Source organism: Miscanthus floridulus, chromosome 6 (assembly GCF_019320115.1).
Source record: "Miscanthus floridulus cultivar M001 chromosome 6, ASM1932011v1, whole genome shotgun sequence".
NCBI classification, from domain to species: Eukaryota; Viridiplantae; Streptophyta; class Magnoliopsida; order Poales; family Poaceae; genus Miscanthus; species Miscanthus floridulus.
The window spans coordinates 40,812,720-40,831,618 of NC_089585.1; the positions used below are offsets into that span (position 1 = coordinate 40,812,720).

The window sequence follows — 18,899 nt, forward strand, 5'->3', positions numbered from 1 at the left end:
ATAAGATCAACAGTGCAACTCTTGCAAAACTTTTTTAGAATAGCAAGCAGTTGTGAGCGTATCATACATCCATGTTTGAACGGATATATAGGCCAACCAAGAATATGCCCCAAGGCCCGAAGGCCCCAAGGCCCCAAGGCCCCAAGGCCCCATAGGATGTAAATGGCATGGGCCTGCCCGCAAAGCTGCTTAGCCCACCTTGCAAACACAGGCCTGCTGGGCTATTAGACAACTGCGGTATTCACGTTTCCATTACGGATTGAAGTGAGCCGTCCTGCCATGCTAACGCAAACGGGCAATCGACAAAGCTCACAAAGTCCTGCCCAATCCCGCAAAAGCCAGCCCCCTTAAGCCCACTGGTCAGACGAGGCAAGCTGTGTTTAGTGCAGCTTCAAGTTTCAACACTGTTTTCGAGTTCAGATGATCAATTTAAATCCGGCTTAAAAATTCAAACGATATGCCGTCTCATAAGTTGCGTTGTTCGTGCCTGCAAAGAAATTGTTTTCGTATAAAACCTCATGAGAGCTGCTACTTTGACACAACCCAACGTAAAATCCACTGCCACTTCGATGTATTGATGATCAATGTGATCAGTAACCAACAATCGATCTACAGCAGCTGTAAATATCCTTACATTCAGATTATTCTTAGGTTACAGCAACTCCCAAAATGTTGGTGAAGAGGGAAGACGACATGCCAGGGCATTATTGTTACATACACTGAACGCCAAATACAACACATGTCAGTTCCTGGAGGTAAACTACATTCATCAACTGGCTGGCTATGCCAGGAACTACGTCACGATCACGAAGCAGGAGTACTGGCTGCGCTGGTCCGATCCACACTTAAGTAGTTGGCCACAGCGCCTTCAGGTGGATGATACCTGGCTGGAAGGTCATTAGACCTAAGCCTCTTGCTGTGAACATCATAATCATGGGAAAACAAACATCAGACATAGGAATTTGAAATCAGATAAAAAAATCAGGTATTAGTAAATACTGAGAGCATCAACCAACAATAGGTTTGTCAGCATAGTGGCAATCACTGCAAGATTAAAATGATTACCTCTATACATGTCACAATGTGAAGTAAGCAATAGAAGAAATCCAGACAATCAATATCCATCGATGTGTAAAATTTGAGCATCCATGCATCATGCTTTTCAACTATTGGGCTCTATGTCCGATGACATGCAGGGGAGACAATTTATTTCATTTGTTGAATTTAAGACAAAGCATCTGGTGTCCTATGTGACAAAAGGGTACCACATAAGCTAAAAGGCAAGTTTTATAGGACGACGATTAGACCTGCTATGTTGTATGGTGCAGAATATTGGCCTACGAAAAGACGACATGTTCAACAGATAAATGTCGCGGAAATGCGTATGTTGCGTTGGATTTACGGTCATACAAGAAGGGATCGAGTTCGGAACGATGATATACGTGATAGATTAGGGGTAGCACCAATTGAAGAAAAGCTTGTCCAACACCGATTGAGATGATTTGGACATGTCCAACAGAGACCTCCAGAAGCACTGGTGCGTAGTGAAATCCTAAGCCAGGATAGTAACGTGAAGAGAGGCAGAGGAAGACCGAAGTTGACTTGGGTAGAGGCAATAAAAGAAGACTTGAAAGAATGGAATATACCCAAAGACTTAGCCTTAGATAGGAGTGCTTGGAAAACAGCTATTCACGTGCCTGAACCTTGATTGCTTCTGCTGGGTTTCAACTCTAGCCTACCCCAACTTGTTTGGGACATAAAGGCTTTGTTGTTGTTGTTGTAAGACAAAGCATACCTCTAACCAGCACATGCCATACACCAATATGATTCATTTAGTGTTGCCACTAGGCATTGGTGTGTGCTCCCAATAATGGATGGTGGAAACCAATAGAAATTGGAACACATACACGAGAAATACAGTTCAGTATCTACAGGTACAATGATCTGATTTCCCAGTAAATGGCCCTTACTGTCAAGACTGCAGAGCATATCTAGTTGCAATACCCTTAAAATTAGAACTACTTGTCCTTATATTCTTAGTTCTCAAATTCACTTTATCCTTCTCTTAAGATTAGTTCTCAACTTCTCATCTGACATAGCCTATCCACACAGGAAACAATAAAAAGAAAGCAACATCATTGGACCATTCAAGAAACAATGGAAGTGTTTTTCAAAGGGAAGTTCCTACTTCAAACCTTCCTAGTTTTCAAGGAAATTGTGAATACAGCTCCGTATTCTCTAGGTACTAGCAAATGTACTTGCTCAATATGGTAATGATTGCATAACTTTAGCTTTAGTAGGATACAGGGTCTCAAACCCGCGATTCAGACACATCGACAACTTGACATACAGCATAAACTCATTAACAAAATCATAAAACTTTTAATGATACAAGTACAACACTGCCTCGTGCTACTAGCCACCATGAACGAAAAACAGAAAACAAGAATCTTGGACAAACAAATGTCTATATCCCCCAAGACATGCACAAAGCGATGCCTATATTCCTAACAGCTTAGTAAATCATTACCATATTATAGACATCCTGTAGAATGACAGAGAAATGGGAAACACCACACACCCAACATGGGAGGGTGACATTCATATATATAGCCAATATGGCAGGGTATAACAGGCATGTACATGCTTTACATAGCAGGTGCTAATCACACTGATTTGTGCCGTTGCCTATTATATACTTGGCTAATATACACTTGCCTAATATATCTATCAGCCGCCCGCAGTCGAAGCGTCAGGATTCCGGATGCAGAGACTGGACCGAAATTCTTCAAACAGCTGAACCGGCAACCCCTTTGTCATGATGTCAGCGAACTGAAAACGTGACGGCACATGGAGAACTCGAACCTCGCCGAGAGCCACCTTCTCACGGACGAAGTGGATGTCAATCTCGATGTGCTTGGTACGGCGGTGGTGGACCGGGTTGGCTGTCATGTAGACAGCGCTGACGTTGTCACAGTAGACAACTGTGGCAACCTTCAAGGGAACATGAAGTTCCTGAAGGAGTTGTCGAAGCCAACAGCACTCGGCAACCACGTGAGCAACAGCCCGGTACTCGGCCTCCGCACTGGACCGGGACACCGTGGTCTGCCGTTTTGAAGACCAGGACACCAGACTGTCGCCAAGGAAGACGCAGAAGCCTGATGTAGAGCGGCGGGAGTCTGGGCACCCGGCCCAGTCAGCATCGGAGTATGCAATCAGCTTGTCGACTGGCCCAGTGCCGATGTGGAGACCAGCCGACAGTGTGCCCTTCACATATCGAAGGATGCGCTTGATCAGCGCGAGGTGAGCTTCGCGCGGGTCATGCATGAAGAGGCACACTTGCTGTACAGCATAGGCCAGGTCGGGGCGAGTAAGCGTCAGGTACTGGAGAGAGCCGGCGAGACTCCGGTACGCGGCGGGATCAGCGACAGGAGCGCCCGCCGAGGCAGAGAGCTTGGCACGAGAGTCAACAGGTGTCGATGTCGAGTGACACTCGGCCATGCCCGCCTTCTGGAGGAGGTCCACGGCGTACTGCCGCTGGCTGAGGAAGAGGCCGTCGGAGGAGCGAGTGACGGATATACCCAGGAAGTGATGTAGTTCCCCGAGGTCCGTCATGGCGAACTCAGAGTGAAGGCGGGCGATGATACGTCGAAGCAGAGCGGCCGAGGAAGCCGTGAGGACGATGTCGTCGACGTACAGCAACAAGTAGGCGGAGGAGCTGCCCTCGGAGTAGATGAAGAGGGAGGCATCGGTGGCAGAGGCGACGAAGCCGAGCTGTCGGAGAAACGTGGCGAAGCGTTGGTGCCACGCTCGAGGGGCCTGCTTGAGGCCGTAGAGGGAGCGCTGGAGGAGGCAGACGGCTTCGGGTCGTGCTGGGTCGACGAAGCCGGGGGGCTGCTGACAGTAGACCGTCTCATGCAGGTGGCCATGAAGAAAAGCGTTCTTCACATCCAACTGATGGATAGGCCATTGGCGAGATGCGGCGATGCTGAGGACGACCCGAATAGTGGCCGGCTTGACGACGGGGCTGAACGTCTCGTCGTAGTCGACGCCGTGACGCTGGGTGAAGCCGCGGACGACCCAGCGAGCTTTATGCCGAGCCAAGGTGCCATCGGAGTGGAATTTGTGCCGGAAAATCCACTTGCCGGTGACCACATTGGCGCCAGGAGGACGAGGAACGAGGCGCCAGGTGTTGTTGTCGACAAGGGCCTTGTACTCCTCAGCCATGGCTGCACGCCACTGGGAATCAGCAAGACCCCCCCTGTAGTCGCGCGGAATGGGCGAGGCAGTGGAGCCGGTGGCGACGTGAGCTGCTGGAGGGAACCCGTACCGATCGACAGGCCTGAGGGAACCTGTCTGGAGGCGCGTCACAGGTCGGTTCGGAGGCAGTGGTGGTGGCAGTGGCGGAGCAGCCACCACAGCCGGAGCAGCTGCCATGGCTGGAACAGCTGCCACGGCTGGAGCCGGGGCCGGCTGTTCGGAAACAGCTGGTGCCGTGCGGCGCCGGGTGTAGACCCGAAGGGGTGGGGGAGCGACCGGTGCAGGTGGAAGAACCGGGCCAATCTGGAGGATGGCCGGGTCCTCAGCGAGCTCCTCCAGATGAGCTCGATGACGCGGCTGCGCAGCGTCGGGTTGCGACGGAGCGACCGCTGCTGCGCGTGGCACCGGCGCTGGTGTTCCTGCAAGAAAATCCAGAGAGCTTGGCAGCGCACTGGTGGAGTCAGATTGAAATGGAAATGTCGTCTCGGCGAAAACAACATGACGGGAAATGATGATCCGTCGTGTCGTTAGGTCGAGACACCGGTAGCCCTTATGGGAAGAGGGATAACCAAGGAAGACACAAGCGGTGGAGCGGGGGGCCAACTTGTGTTTGGAGGTAGCGGTGAGGTTAGGATAGCATAGACAACCGAATACACGAAGAATAGTGTAATCTGGTGGCTGCTGGTAGAGTTGCTCATAGGGGACTTTATGGTGAATGGCTGAGCTGGGGCGCCTGTTGAGGAGATAGGTGGCTGTGGTGAGCGCCTCGGCCCAGTATTTGGGTGGCATGTGAGCGTGGATGAGGAGGGTGCGGCATATATCGTTCAGAGAACGGATGATGCGTTCAGCCTTCCCGTTTTGAGGGGAGGTGTAAGGGCAAGAGAGGCGTAGGTGAATACCGCTGGAGGCAAAGAAGGTGGTGAGGGCAGTATTGATGAACTCAGTGCCATTATCAGCTTGTACAGCTTTGACAGGAAGGCTAAACTGTGTGTGTGCGTAGGCGCAAAAATTAATGATGTGAGTGGCTACCTCAGATTTGCGGACGAGGGGGAACGTCCAGCAATAATGTGTGAAATCATCTAGGATGACAAGATAGTACTGCGCACCAGAAATGCTAGCGACCGGGGACGTCCAAACATCACAGTGTACAAGCTCAAAGGGGAGAGATGAAACTGAACTGGAATTACCAAAGGGCAGCCGCACATGCTTGCCAAGTTGACATGGATGACATAAAGTAGGAGCTGATTTATTACAGGAAATGGAATTATTGTTCCTAAGCAAATCTAGAGTGGCAGCCCCTGGATGACCAAGACGATGGTGCCATAGGTCAGTGGAGGTGGCGAGGTTGGCCTGTGGCGTGGCGGGGACGGTGTAGAGGCCGTCGGAGCTATTGGAGCGAATAATCACGCGTCGGGTCTGCAGGTCCTTAACAGAGAAACCAAACGCGTCAAATTCGATAGTGCAATGGTTGTCACGAGTGAATTGGCGAACTGAAAGTAAGTTGCGCACTAAGGAGGGGACAACAAGAACATTGCGAAGAGAGAAGGGGGAGGTGCGGCCAGGTAAAGTGGAGTGACCAGAACAGGACACAGGCAACTGATGCCCGTTGCCGACAGTGATGGAAGAAGAGGAGGAGGGATGACGAGATAGAAGTATACCATCCGAGTTGTGCATGTGGGAGGTGGCGCCGGAGTCCATGACCCAGCCAGAGTTCTGGAGCGCCATTTGGTTCAAGGCGGTAATGAGGCCGGCTTGATCCCACATCGGTGTTGGTGGAGGTGCAGCGAAGTGCGCCTGCGGGTTGGTGCCCATGAGCCCCTGGTGACGCCCGCCCTGGGCATTGGGGTGTTGCAAGCCAGGGCGAGGGCCCTGCAGCCAGTCGCCATGTGGAGGAGGACCGCCCTGGGGGGCCCAGGGGGTGTAGCAGAACCAGGGCACCATGGGGCGGTTGCCCCCGTGTTGCTGACCGCCACCGCCGCCCTGCTGCCAGGCAGCGCCGCCGCCCTGCTGCCAGCCACCCTGGCCGCGCCAGGGACCCTTCTTGCCGCCCTTGCCTTTCTTGCCGCCCCCTGGACCCTTGGAAGGGGCAGAGGGAGCGCTGGAAGTGGAGGAATGGCACTCGGCAGAGGTGCAGCTAGAGCCGGAGGCGGCTACCATAGCGGAGGCCGCCGTGGTCTTCTCATCGTTGGCGAGGCGCAGTTCCTTGAGGGAGAGCATCTCGCGCGCCCTGGGAAAGGAGGGCAGCACGGTGCCGTTGGCGATGTCGTCGGCGGTGGCGCTGAAGCGCGGATTGAGGCCGCGGAGGAGACTGAGGACGAGCTGCTTGTCGTCGATGGTTTCGCCGACATCCCGGAGGGCAGCGGCCTTGACCTTGATCTTCTGGCAGTACTCGTCGATCGTCGAGTCGCCCTGCTTGAGGGAGTGAAACTCCTCAAGCAGGAAGACGGCCCGGGGTGCGCGGTTGGAGCGGAACAGGGCTTCAATTTCCACCCACAGCTCGCGGGCGGTTTGGTTCTCGTCGGTGATGGCGAGATCAAGAACCGAGTCGTCGACGGTGTTGAGGATCCAACCGCGGACAGTGCACTCAGCAATGGGCCACGATGGATCGTTGGCGGGGGGGTCAGCAGACTCACTGATGTGTGGGAGGAGACCGAATTTCCCACACAGAGACTTGAAGAAGGAAGCCCACTTGGTGAAGTTGGGATTCTTCATCTCCAGAACCACCGGGATGTGAGTCTTCACATTGACGGCGGTGTAGGGGTGGACGAGCACAGCCGGCGGTGAGCCGTCGGCGGTGACAGACATGGTGTGGACGGCGGCTGCAGAGGTCAGCCGGCGGGAAAGGTGGAGAGGAGAAAGGGGCGGAAGCAGAAGGTCCGGGATCAGATTGATCACGCGGGCTCTGATGCCATGTAGAATGACAGAGAAATGGGAAACACCACACACCCAACATGGGAGGGTGACATTCATATATATAGCCAATATGGCAGGGTATAACAGGCATGTACATGCTTTACATAGCAGGTGCTAATCACACTGATTTGTGCCGTTGCCTATTATATACTTGGCTAATATACACTTGCCTAATATATCTATCACATCCTTTTATGAAACAAAAAAAAATGTTGCTAAAGTACAATCCTGATTCCTGAACTGCAACAAGTTTCCAATAAGAAGCAAAAACAAATATACATATGATTGAACTAACCAGCATGCATTTTACATGCTTTTAAAAGAACGATGTTAACAGTCAGAAGCAGAGCTTTGTTGTCCAAAAAGGATAACTGAGATCATTTTATTACAATAAAACAAGTAATAAAAGATATCAATTCTTCAACAAAAAAAAGACATTCCCTTGGCTCACTAACTTGAAGTTATTGACTCACAACATTTTCACAGAGCTAAAGAAAATGATTATGCTTAGGCAGGGAGCAATCTCAACACAAACTTGAGCAGTTTGAAAACAAACCACGGATAAAGGGAAAAGTGTCATGTTGTTCCTACAGATGTGTTGCCGTCATAGTTGGTACCCAGTGGTCATGTAGTGTATCTCAGACTGAATTTCTTATGCATTCTTCATACGTAATATTTGCATGTTTCACTAAACAAGTTTGCACCAGTAACAATTATCAATATTACCTACATTAAAGTTCTAACAGTCTGGAAACAGTACTCATAAGAATGTCTTTTCATATGGACTTAATATCTTTGTACAAGCACGCCTTCTCAAGGAGACAAGGATTAAATCCACCAAAACAACAGAAACTCATACAGCTTTCCTAGTATTAAACTATACATGAACCTGGGCAATCATTAATGGAGGAATCCAAGCCAATCAACAAAGAAAATTAAGGGACTAAACATGCAAGCAGTCATTTCAGCTGAGAGTGTACCTTCTCAGAAGGCTGCAACTTGCTGCTGGTGAACCCCTCAGAAACAAGTTTATTGACAGCATCTCTCAGTCTCTCATAGTCCTCCGTGACATTGTAAACCTGGTGTGATATCCTCACATACCCTGTCACTGGATCACCATTCTTATCCTTTGCCATCTCCTGTCCTTCCACCCTTCTTGAGTTGTAGTATATTGGAACCTCCACCTGGAAATCCTTCCTCAACATAGTCCTCACTCTCAATGCGTCATCATCACTCTCGACGCCAAGGCAACCAGGCATCCCCACCATAACCATGCTACCACACAGTTCCGGAGGTGAGCCAAGAAAAGTCCCCCATGCCTCAGCAAGCATCCTGCCCATCTCAATAACTTTCTCATGATTCCGGCTTCGTATCCCCTCAATTCCACCCTCAAACCGATTCACAAAATCTATAGCCTCAGACACAACAAGCTGGGCACTGTAATCCCGCGTTCCAATCCATCCGCTCTCCATAGGCAGCCCATTTCCATACTCATGTGAGACAACAGGGTGATGGAGCTGGTTGGCTATCGGGTCATCCTTGCGAGTATGCAAGAAGGCCACGGCAGGGGGGCAAAAGAACCACTTATGAAGGTTGCTTGTGTAGAAATCGGCTCCGATGTCACGCACGTCCACAGGCACCTGACCAATAGAATGTGCAGCGTCAACAAATACCTTGTCAACGCCCTCTTCTCGGCAGATGGCGACGAGCTCCTTCACGGGGATGACGACACTGGGCATGGAGGTGATGTGGTCAATGACTGCGAGCCGGACCCTACGCCCCCCTTCCTTGGCGACCGCGAGCGCAGCACGGAACTCGGCAATAATTGCGTCGGCCGACGCAACCGGGAACGGGAGGGGCACCTCGACGACGGTGGCCCCCGCGCGCGCGACGTAGGCGTGGATGGACTTCTTGACCGCACCGTAGGCGTAGTGGAGCATGAGCACCGCATCCCCGCTCGCGAAGCTGCCCTCGGCGAAGCTCCAGGCTGCGTGCTGCAGGACGATGGCGGCGGCCGTGGTGGCGTTGTCGACGAGGGAGACCTCAGATACGTCGCCAGCGCCCACCGCCTCGGCGACGGCGGCGCGCGAGCGGCGGAGGCCCTGCTGGAGGCCGTGGAAGTAGAAGGCGTCGGGCTGCGCGAGGAAGAGGCGCTGCCAGTGGGCCTGCGCGGCGAGGACCGAGGCCGGGCAGCAGCCGAAGCTGCCGTTATTAACGCGCGCCACGGCTGCGTCGTGGTGCGCGAACTCAGCGCGGATCTCGGCCGCCGAGATCACCGACCGGGGGCGCTTCGACGGGGACGGGCCGTTACCGTTGCCGTGGCCATTCTCTGCCGCGGCCGCGTCGTCAGAGGCCGGGTCCGACGCCATCGCCGCCGCGCTAGGGTTGGCTGGCCTGGATGGGGAAGAGAGAGGGGGGGAATTGGGAGTGATAGGAGAGAGCCAGTGGTGTGCGCGTGTGTGTTGAGGATGGATTGGGGACGCCACTCGAGGCGGTCCGCGACGGGCCGGACTTGGGCCGCCCGGGTTCGTCAGCCACTCAGCCGTTCGCCTGCGTCGTCTGCTGCGTGGACGGGCGCGGCGACGGGTCCCCCGGCCCATCGACTGCCAAACGGTCGAAAGGCCGTGGAAAACAAGAGACCACGCCTGCAACCGCGACACCACGACGACATTCCCCGATCGAGAGATTTGGTAGGTTGGTTTTCTTCTTTGATTTTGGGGGAAAAAAAACGGAGACTTGGAGCTGTAGGAACTGTACTCCTACCTCACCTTTCCTGGAGCCTGGACATGCCGAGGTCGTTATATAGCCGCACTTGATCCATTGAGTGAGTGGACATTAACATAGAGTTGCCGTCTCTAGTTACTGGTGAGAAGGAAGTTTTAAATAGGTATGAGCATGATATATATAATTAAGCCCGTAATGCTGCCACTTGGACTCAACTCACCACTTGAACAAAATTACAAATAGGTGGCATGAATAGCAACATAACAATACCGGTGTTATGGCTTGTTTGGATGAGTTAGAGATACTTACTAGTTAGACTAAAAATTAGTTCAAAATAGCTAAGATTTTATACCTAGTTAGCTAACAACTTGAAGGTTTAGCTTAAAAAAATAGCTCATCTAGCTCTCATGTTTGGATATACTAGTATTAATTACCAAATTTTTAGACAACTAACAATTAGCTCTTGTGTCTAATTCCAAACATGCCCTTTGCAAGCCAGGTTGCCACGGTGCAACTCAATCTCACGTGATGTATCAAATAAGAGAGCACCGGGGCAAGACGCATCTCCTTGTGGCTTGGCTAAATAGACATGATAACCAAGCAAATGGAGACCGCATGCAATAATCCTGGTTAGCCGGAGCCACTATCTCGAAATATATATGAGCCAGGCTGTTGTATGATGCTTGGATGCTTCTCTATTTTTTGACACTTGGAATTTTTTTCATATACATTCACTACTACATAAATGATTTCATGAGACACTACTCAATTATTAATGGAGGCAGTAAAAAAATCAACTATTTCCTAAAATGCCTAAGGATTTTCGGAGACATGTTTTATTTTCTAATGCGGCAAAATTTTGTCTGTCTCCTAAAATTAATTTTCAAACGCAGTAAAAAATACCCATCTGCCAAAATGTATTTTACGGAGGTGGACCTTTTAAGAGATCCGTCTCCAAAATGGAGGCCATTTTCGGCCACTACCAGTTAGGCTAGCCTATCTCAACCCAAGAACAAGGTCACAGTATATATATAGAAAATGAAACCCTAGCCCATCTCTCCTTACTCGCCGGTCAGCCCCCCTTTCTCCTCTCACGCATCTCTCTTCTCTCAGTGACGCATCGCACAACACATCTCTCTTCTCTCCCTCACCTCTCTCAGCGACGGGGGCTCATGCCCGATGGTGATAAAGATGGCAACAGGGGCGGGTTGGGACCAGGTGCTACATCTGCGGACCCACACCCAAAACCCAAGAACGAAAGCCAAACCCGCCCCCAAACCCTGTTTCGGGGAAAGATCTGCCCCGCCACCGCCCCAAACCCTATTTCAGGGGTAGCACACAAGATATAGGGTTATACTGGTTCAGGTACATGGTATACCCTATATCTAGTTTGAAGCAGATCTCTCTCTGTTTGTATGCTTGAGTTACAGGGTTGTTGATTACAACTATGCGCTAGAATTGAAGTAATGGTATCAATCGAGGTCCCTACCCCTCCTTATTCAGGGATAGGGTTACAGGAGATCCGATCGGCTAATATGTGTTTCCTAGTTGATTACATAAAAAGTACTCCCTCCATACCGGTATTTCAAGTCTTTTTGGATAGACACGGTCCACAAAACATAACTTTGAGATCTTATTTTTATAAAAAATATTTATTAGAAAGTGATATATGTATATTTTTATGAAAATACTTTTTGAAGACAAATCACTCACATAATAACTAATAAAAAGATTAAAGAGAAGATACTATTTTGGTGCGACAAACTTTCGCCTCACCTTCGCTTCACCCGTGCGAAAAAAAAATTCCCACCCCGATGATCTGCCCACCTGTGCGATCTGTTATCCTCTCCCCGTCGGTATGCTGCTGCGTGCGATTTCTTTCCAAAACAAACCACATCATGCGCTCCACTCCATCCTCTCCCACCGCTGCCACCCCGGCCCCCGCAGCGCCTCCCCTCCCCTCCCACGACGCCTTCAACGACAACGGCGACGATCCCCACCGCCACACGCCACTTGCACCGACTCGCTGGCAACCTCTGGGGTGGCCTGGCTGGGGACGCGCCTCCCCTGACCGCGGGCGCAATTGCCACGGTGACCCTGGCCGGCTGCTCGTGAGGGTGTGATTCAAGTCCGTCGCCGGCGACCAGCACCCACCAGGTATCGCGCCGCATCCTGCACTCCCTGCTGTGCGAAATTGAACGCCTGAACCCTAACTTAATCAATGTGGGTATGTATTTAGATCTCATCTAATTACAATTTGTTGTATGTAGTATGCCTAAGAAATGTGTTTTTTTTTGCTAAAGTTGATGTGCTTTACTGGGTCCGCCGCTGCTCGAGGATTCAACAATTGCTTTATTCTCTTTTTCATATAGTATGAGTTTAGAATTCAGGCGTCTTGTCATGTGGTAATATTATTGATGTAATCAACATCCTATGTAGAACAGAGAATCTTTTCGCAACTTTCATGTTAAGATTCCCCATAATTATGAGACCAAATGTTTTAATTTATGCATCTTATTACAAAGCATATATGAATGTTGATTTGCAGCAGTTTAGTAGAAGTGTGGAACCACTTCTGATGCTGTCTTTGTAAATATTGATGGAGCTAGCTGCGTAGAAATGGATTGCAGTCAGGATTCCCAAAAACAAGGCTTGTGATAATTTGCTTGGCTGCATTGCTGCAGCACAAGTCAAGGTAATTGTTTCTTGTTATACTATTTATACAGGAATAGGATTGGAATAATGGGAACAATATTCTTTATGTTAATGAAATATTTTCTAGAGCACTGAATATTAGCATTTTCATGTAAATAAACAATATGGAATAATCTTATGGATAAAAATTTTAGTTCTAAATCTATTTTTTTCCAAATAACTGAATATCTAAGTCTGAATCTTTGTTGTCTGTCCATTGAGAGAATAATGATTTTTCAGGTCAATAAACATCTAGGTCTTAAACTTGTGTAACATTTTAAACTAATTATAAGAATGAATCAATAATGCAAGCATTTAGATATTTCCCAGGATGGTCCTTTTCAGTTATGATAACTGGTCTCAGTTTTTGTATTTGTATTACTATAATATTTATCTCCAGTATATATGCAGTCATGGTTTGGATAATTTACAGGAGGTTACTATGGACAACGTAGTCATCCTCCTCTGCTAGAGGGAAAAGAGCTCTTACTGCATATGCAATTTTATTACCACGATCATGTTAGCCAATCATCAAGTGAAGGTGAGATCATAATCGTCATTGTGTCTCTTAAACCACCGCATGAATGGCTATTCTGCAGTCTTGCTTGCTTGACCTGTTCATTATCTTGCAAAAGAGATTCAGAAGATGCACAGACAAATACCAGCAACAAGTCAATGTAATCTAAGTGGGCCACAGATTTGTATATCCTAATAAAAATTTATAGAACACACTAAACTGTTCCCAGTCCATACATGTATCAAATGCGCTTCACTGATCTTCCATTCATACAAGTGAAAATCAGACATCAATACATCTCTGATAACTAACCCCACACATAATCTTATCGAAGCTCCCGGTCATATTCGGCTGTTGAAAGAAAACTCCCAACCTACAAAAGAACATTCACATTCTCATTGTTTCATTCAAGCTGTTGCAATCAACATTCTCAGTCTTGCAGTCCACCTCTCCATGTAAAGGATATTTTGCATTTCTGTGTGAACCGTTACATATCTAGTAACAGCCTCAATTCCATGTGTGATATTAACCATGTATATGCTCATGATCCTATGTATTGTCAGATATAAAAGTTGAGTTATGTAAAAGGGGGTTGTCATTGGTTCACAGGGCAAGCAAGTTAACTCTCCATCTACTTGCAAATAAAATCATACATGAAGGAGTATAAAATAGGAAAGGTAATGATTCTTTTACACGCTTATATGTCTGTTCATTGCTTTTTTATTAGCAAACAGATTTTTAATTTTTTTAATTTTTGTTGTTGTGTGCTTCTCTTGCTGCAATGCAAGAGAGTACTAGTGTCACATCCTCACTTTCAAAAACTTACGGCGTAACCGGTGATCTGTTGGGCTTGAGTTTATCTGTTAGAAGGGAGATGACTATAAATATTTAAATAAAATATAGCCTCTGATCAGATGTAATATATAAGACATGGCCTAATCATTGATGCTCATGTAACTCTAATCACAACTAAAATGACTAAAGAGTGGACACTGTTTTGGGCGATAAAATTTCGCCTCACCCTTGTCGGCCCGTGCGATCCCACATCCGCGAAGGAAAGCTGTCGGTCCCGTGCGATCCGACGTCCGGAGGAAAGCATGCGAAGTCAAGCACGCCTATGCGATCACGCCAATCACGCTCCCATGTTCGACCCTCAACCAATCCCACGCTCACCCCTCCACCTGAACCATCACGCCCTCTCCCTCGCTCCGCCTGCCACCTCCCTAACACCTACGTTGCCGCCGCCATGCGGCCACCGATTTGGGTGCAGTAAGGGGAGAGATCCCGCCGATTGGGGAGCTTTTGTTGCTCTGATTCGAGCTTGCCCCTAGTCTGCTCACGAGGGTGCCAACGATGGGTATGTGGTGACGGTGCAAGACGCAGTGAAGATCCAGTGGCTATAGAAGTAGCGCGAGGCGAAGCACCGCAAGATCGAGGAGGGTTATATAAAAAACAATAGAATTCCATGTGGCAACACTACAATTGGCATGATCTATATCATATCCACACACTCTTCTTTGCACGTCAAGCACTCAAGTATGCAAGTACGCTCGCTTGAATTTATCAGCCCAGCTTATTAGCCATGGTAGAGTGTTTTTCTCTCACAACAAAACAGGAATTCTTGGGAATACATTTGGGGAAGCAAGAATTACTCCTCCTTCGAAGTGCTAAAACTTTCCCGACAAGAACATACAACCTCCAGCTCCTTTTCTCTGGATTTGGAACTCTAAATGCTGCAACAAACTTCGAGTCTTCTCATGGCTTCTCCTGGTGGATAGACTGAATACAAGAAACATTATGAGAAGGAAAAAGCAAAGGCTTCAAGGAAATAAATATAATTGTGTCCTCTATAGCAGCAAAATTGAGGAATCTGTGTTTCATTTGTTCTTCAGCTGCCCCTTTAGCCAAGCCTGTTGGCAATCTCTTGGAATAAGTTGGGACTTCACAAAGGAATTCTTTCAAATGATGCAGCATGCCACGCTTCAATATCAGAACCCTATCTTTATGGAGAGACTTTCATCATTGTTGCTTGGCAAATTTAGGAGGAAAGAAATAATTTTATTTTTGATAGAGGTCACCCATCCTTTGGATCTTAGAAAAGCTCTGTCGAGTTCATAAACCCGGGGTCCCTCGTGGACCGGCTTCCCAACAGAGGCTCGACCCAGCAGGCAACATTGCAAACAATGCACAACTCATGGGCCGGCCTAAGTACCTAAACAACATGCTAGAAGGGCGATCTAATCACCGACTGGAAGGCTTGGCCGAGGAGGAACGACACCCGTTTACCGACTCTAGCCCACCTCTCTGACCAGAGCGTTCGCTTCGATCTCTAGCCTGCCTTCGGACGGCCTCTCCGACCGGAAGGCCTGGCCAAAGCACTACTTTCAACTCTAACCCGTGTCTCCGACTAGGGATGCGTCAAAACCCTGCTCACTGCTCTTCTTCGACTGGCGCGATCAGAGCCGACTGGGAACAACCGATCGGGGACGCCCGCTCTGTAAGGACTAGGAAACATACGGAGAAAGTAAGGTAGGACGCACAAGTCAAACCACAATACCGAGGTCCATACCCTGTACACCTGTGGAAATAGTACTCTGTGACCTCCCTAGCATGGTAGAGCCAGAGCAGTGTTGTAGGCGCTGACTTTTTCCTCTACAGTGTTGTGGGCGCCATTAACTCCCATATCGTAAGGCTCCCCCACATGCCTCTAGGCATCAACAGTGTTGTGGGCGCCGACATTTACCGTACCAGGCGAACATGGTGAAACCCCTTGCATGCCTTCAGGTATCGACAGTGTGGTAGGCACCGATGTCTGCCATACCCGAAGAGGACAACGTAGCCTCCCACATAGATCTGACATCCAACAGTGTTATGGGTGCCTACCATCATCCTGTACCCATCGGCGTGGGCAACAAGGCTCGGTAGCATACATACTCTCTCCCTCTTACTTGTAAGGTCATCCCCTTCATCTATAAAAGGGGATGCGCTCTCTCCCAACATTCAAGTTGATTTAGATTGATCAGATCAATCAAGTTCACTAGTTCACAACCATAAAACCACCAAGTTTGAACCTCAAGCACATGCTTGAACACTTAGCTCATAGCGGGGCTCCCGTCACTCTCGGCCCTTCTGACCGGAGTCCGACCAAACCTCTTGTACCCCCCATCTTTCTCCTTCTTGTTTATAACCCCACTACAAACTTTGAGCACCTGGGCTCAGGAATAAAGTCACCAATTGACTCAAACTAGACGTAGGGCATGTTGTCTGAACCAATATAAACCCTGTGTCATTGAGTGCTAGGCCACCTCCGATCACAATGTACGACAAAACTATAAATATTTACTTGTTGGTCACTTTTTGCACCGATAGTTGGCGCCGTCCGTGTGGAAGACGTTGTACGTTCAATACTTTTTGATCATCGGATGACCCACTTTTCTATCACCTTTGCCATGGCGGGCTCGGGCCATACGACCCGCTTTGGCTCACTCAAGTTTCCCGCACTCCCATCGGCTGGGATGTGGGTTCCACCAGTCTTCGAGCCGTCCTAGGCCTTCCTCTTTAGAAGCCTAGACTTCGTCGCTGACCGGCTCGGCGTGCTACACCTCCACGAGGAGACTCTCATTCTAGCACCCATCGGAGGGGCACCCTCTATCAGCTTCGGGACGCATGATGACTTCAATGATGAGGCATCTGCGCTTCATTCCAAGCAAACTCTCTGCTCAAACCCCACTATGAGTAATATGCATACTATTATTTACTCTCTATTTACTATCTCCCACCGATTATCTAGAGGGACTGTATTGATCGCATCGCGGACATCGTATGATTGGTTCCCCAATGGCCTCACGTCCCCCATGGATGCGTGCACTCAGGGGCTCTAAGGGACGCTGCCGCCATCCCCCCTCACATCCGAATTTGTGGGAATGGTGAGCTATGCTCCTACCACTTTCCATAAACTCTCGGATAACGAGGGTGAGAGCGACGACTCCAGCATCGGTGACGTGGCACCTAGCCACCGACCATCGTGGGAGTGCGCTATGGCAGATGCTCTAGGACAGCTGTCGGTCATTGCGGAGTCCACACAAACTCACACCCCTTTGGACCCACGTGCGGGGCCCTCGCATTTGCGCAAGGGCACGTTGAGGAACTACGACAATGGTGGCAGAACTAGCGGCCGCCTGCGCTGGCATGCTCGATGTAGCACATTGCGCCTCATGTGTATAACCTGACAGGCGGCGCCCAGGGTCATGCCCGCCAAGTCCAACATGACATCATGAACGAGGGGAACGATCTCCCATAGTTTGCTCGGGCTAGCCAAAACATCGCTGCTGCAGCAATGCTTCTGCGTGGCGTTCCCAAGCCCGTCGACCCCTAGGAGCAGGCGATCTACCGAAACCTCTAGGTTCTGGTAGAAGCCGCCGCCATTCAATAGGTGGAAAGCTCTGTGTCGTGACTTTGACACGCACCCTCTCTCCCCACTAGGGGAGCAGGGACGTGCCAGATGGATCGCTCCATCCGCTCACCACTACAGCCGCCAGGTGTGGCTTGGGAGGCAGCAGCTGCGCCGTGGTCCGACCTGGCACCTGCTCCACACTGACCATTGATACACGAACGCCTCGGTCCACACTAGGACGCTCGTAGCATCATCAACAACCGGCATCAGGCCCGGCATGATGATGATGTCCACCGAGCGGCGATGAGAGCAGGCGACATGGAGCCTGACCGAACCATCAAGGGGAGCGGTGAAACACGCCCTAGGCACGGTCGCCGGCTAGACCACAGGCCTTTGATCGGTGTATCTAGAGAGCGTCATTCCCATAGTGCTTCTGACCGCCCACCAACATCACCAAGTACACTAGGGAGACAAACCCTGGTATTTGGCTCGAAGATTTCTAGCTCGCCTACCGAGCCAGAGGGGTGGATGATGACTATTTCATCATTCAGTATCTCCCCATCTATGTGGGGGAACATGTTCAGGTATGGCTTGAATTCCTCCTGCATGACAGCATCTATGACTGGGTAGACCTCAAGAGGGACTTCGTCAAAAATTTCCAGGGGACATATGTTCTCCCAAGAAACTCCTGGGACCTCAAGAGTTGCTAGCAAGAGCCTAGTGAGTCCCTGTGAGATTACATCCGTAGGTTCTCCCAATGATGCAACTCCCTCCCTTAAGTTGTCGACACGGACATCATCAGCGCATTCCTCTCTATGACGACCTGTGAGTCCCTGACCCACAAACTTGGATGCCTGAAACCCCATACCACCCGTGACCTGCTCGATGTCGCCACTAACCATGCCTTCAGTGAGGAGGCGGTCAGAGCGGTCTTCAATGGAGGCTAGGATAAAGGCAAGGCCAAGTGCACGGACTAAGACAAGGGCCCCTCCACATAGAGGGGCAAGAAGAACAAAAAGGATCGGTGCCCATCAGACAACATCGTGTTGGTCGCCGCGGCTGGTCGCATGGGCAAGCAGCCCCAACAGGGACTGCCTGACCACTTCAACAAGCTCATGGACAGTCCGTGCACCAACCACGCCTACCTAGTCAAACACCTCTACAAGGACTATGAGCTCCTCAAATGTTTCCTATGATAGGGGAGCCAAGAAAGAAGGGGACGGCAAAGAAGGGGACGGCAAAGAGGCGGCAGCCAAGAAAGGAGGTGCGACAGGCAAGGATAGAGATGACTTCCCCGACCCTGAGGAATGCATCATGATCTTTGGTGGATCCAACGCCATTTGGTCCAAGCGCCAGCACAAGGTGCGCTATAGGAAGGCATGCGCCGCCGAGACGGCC

At 49.8% G+C, this 18,899-nt stretch overlaps 1 protein-coding gene across 1 annotated transcript; it reads right to left on the reverse strand.

Moving 5' to 3' along the window:
* Window positions 1-574: 574 nt before the first annotated feature.
* Window positions 575-9,673, reverse strand: LOC136455969 (putative L-cysteine desulfhydrase 1). Its single transcript, XM_066455710.1, has 2 exons — window positions 8,154-9,673; window positions 575-916 (listed from the first exon to the last, which is right to left on the reverse strand). Exons 1-2 carry the CDS (start codon window positions 9,540-9,542, stop codon window positions 905-907), a joined length of 1,401 nt encoding a protein of 466 aa, XP_066311807.1. The 5' UTR covers window positions 9,543-9,673; the 3' UTR covers window positions 575-904.
* Between the last annotated feature and the right edge of the window lie 9,226 nt (window positions 9,674-18,899).

What these genes read in the sequence shown, in the direction of transcription:
- LOC136455969 (XM_066455710.1), bottom strand. Translation starts at nt 9,542, where the DNA reads ATGGCGTCGGACCCGGCCTCTGACGACGCGGCCGCGGCAGAGAATGGC.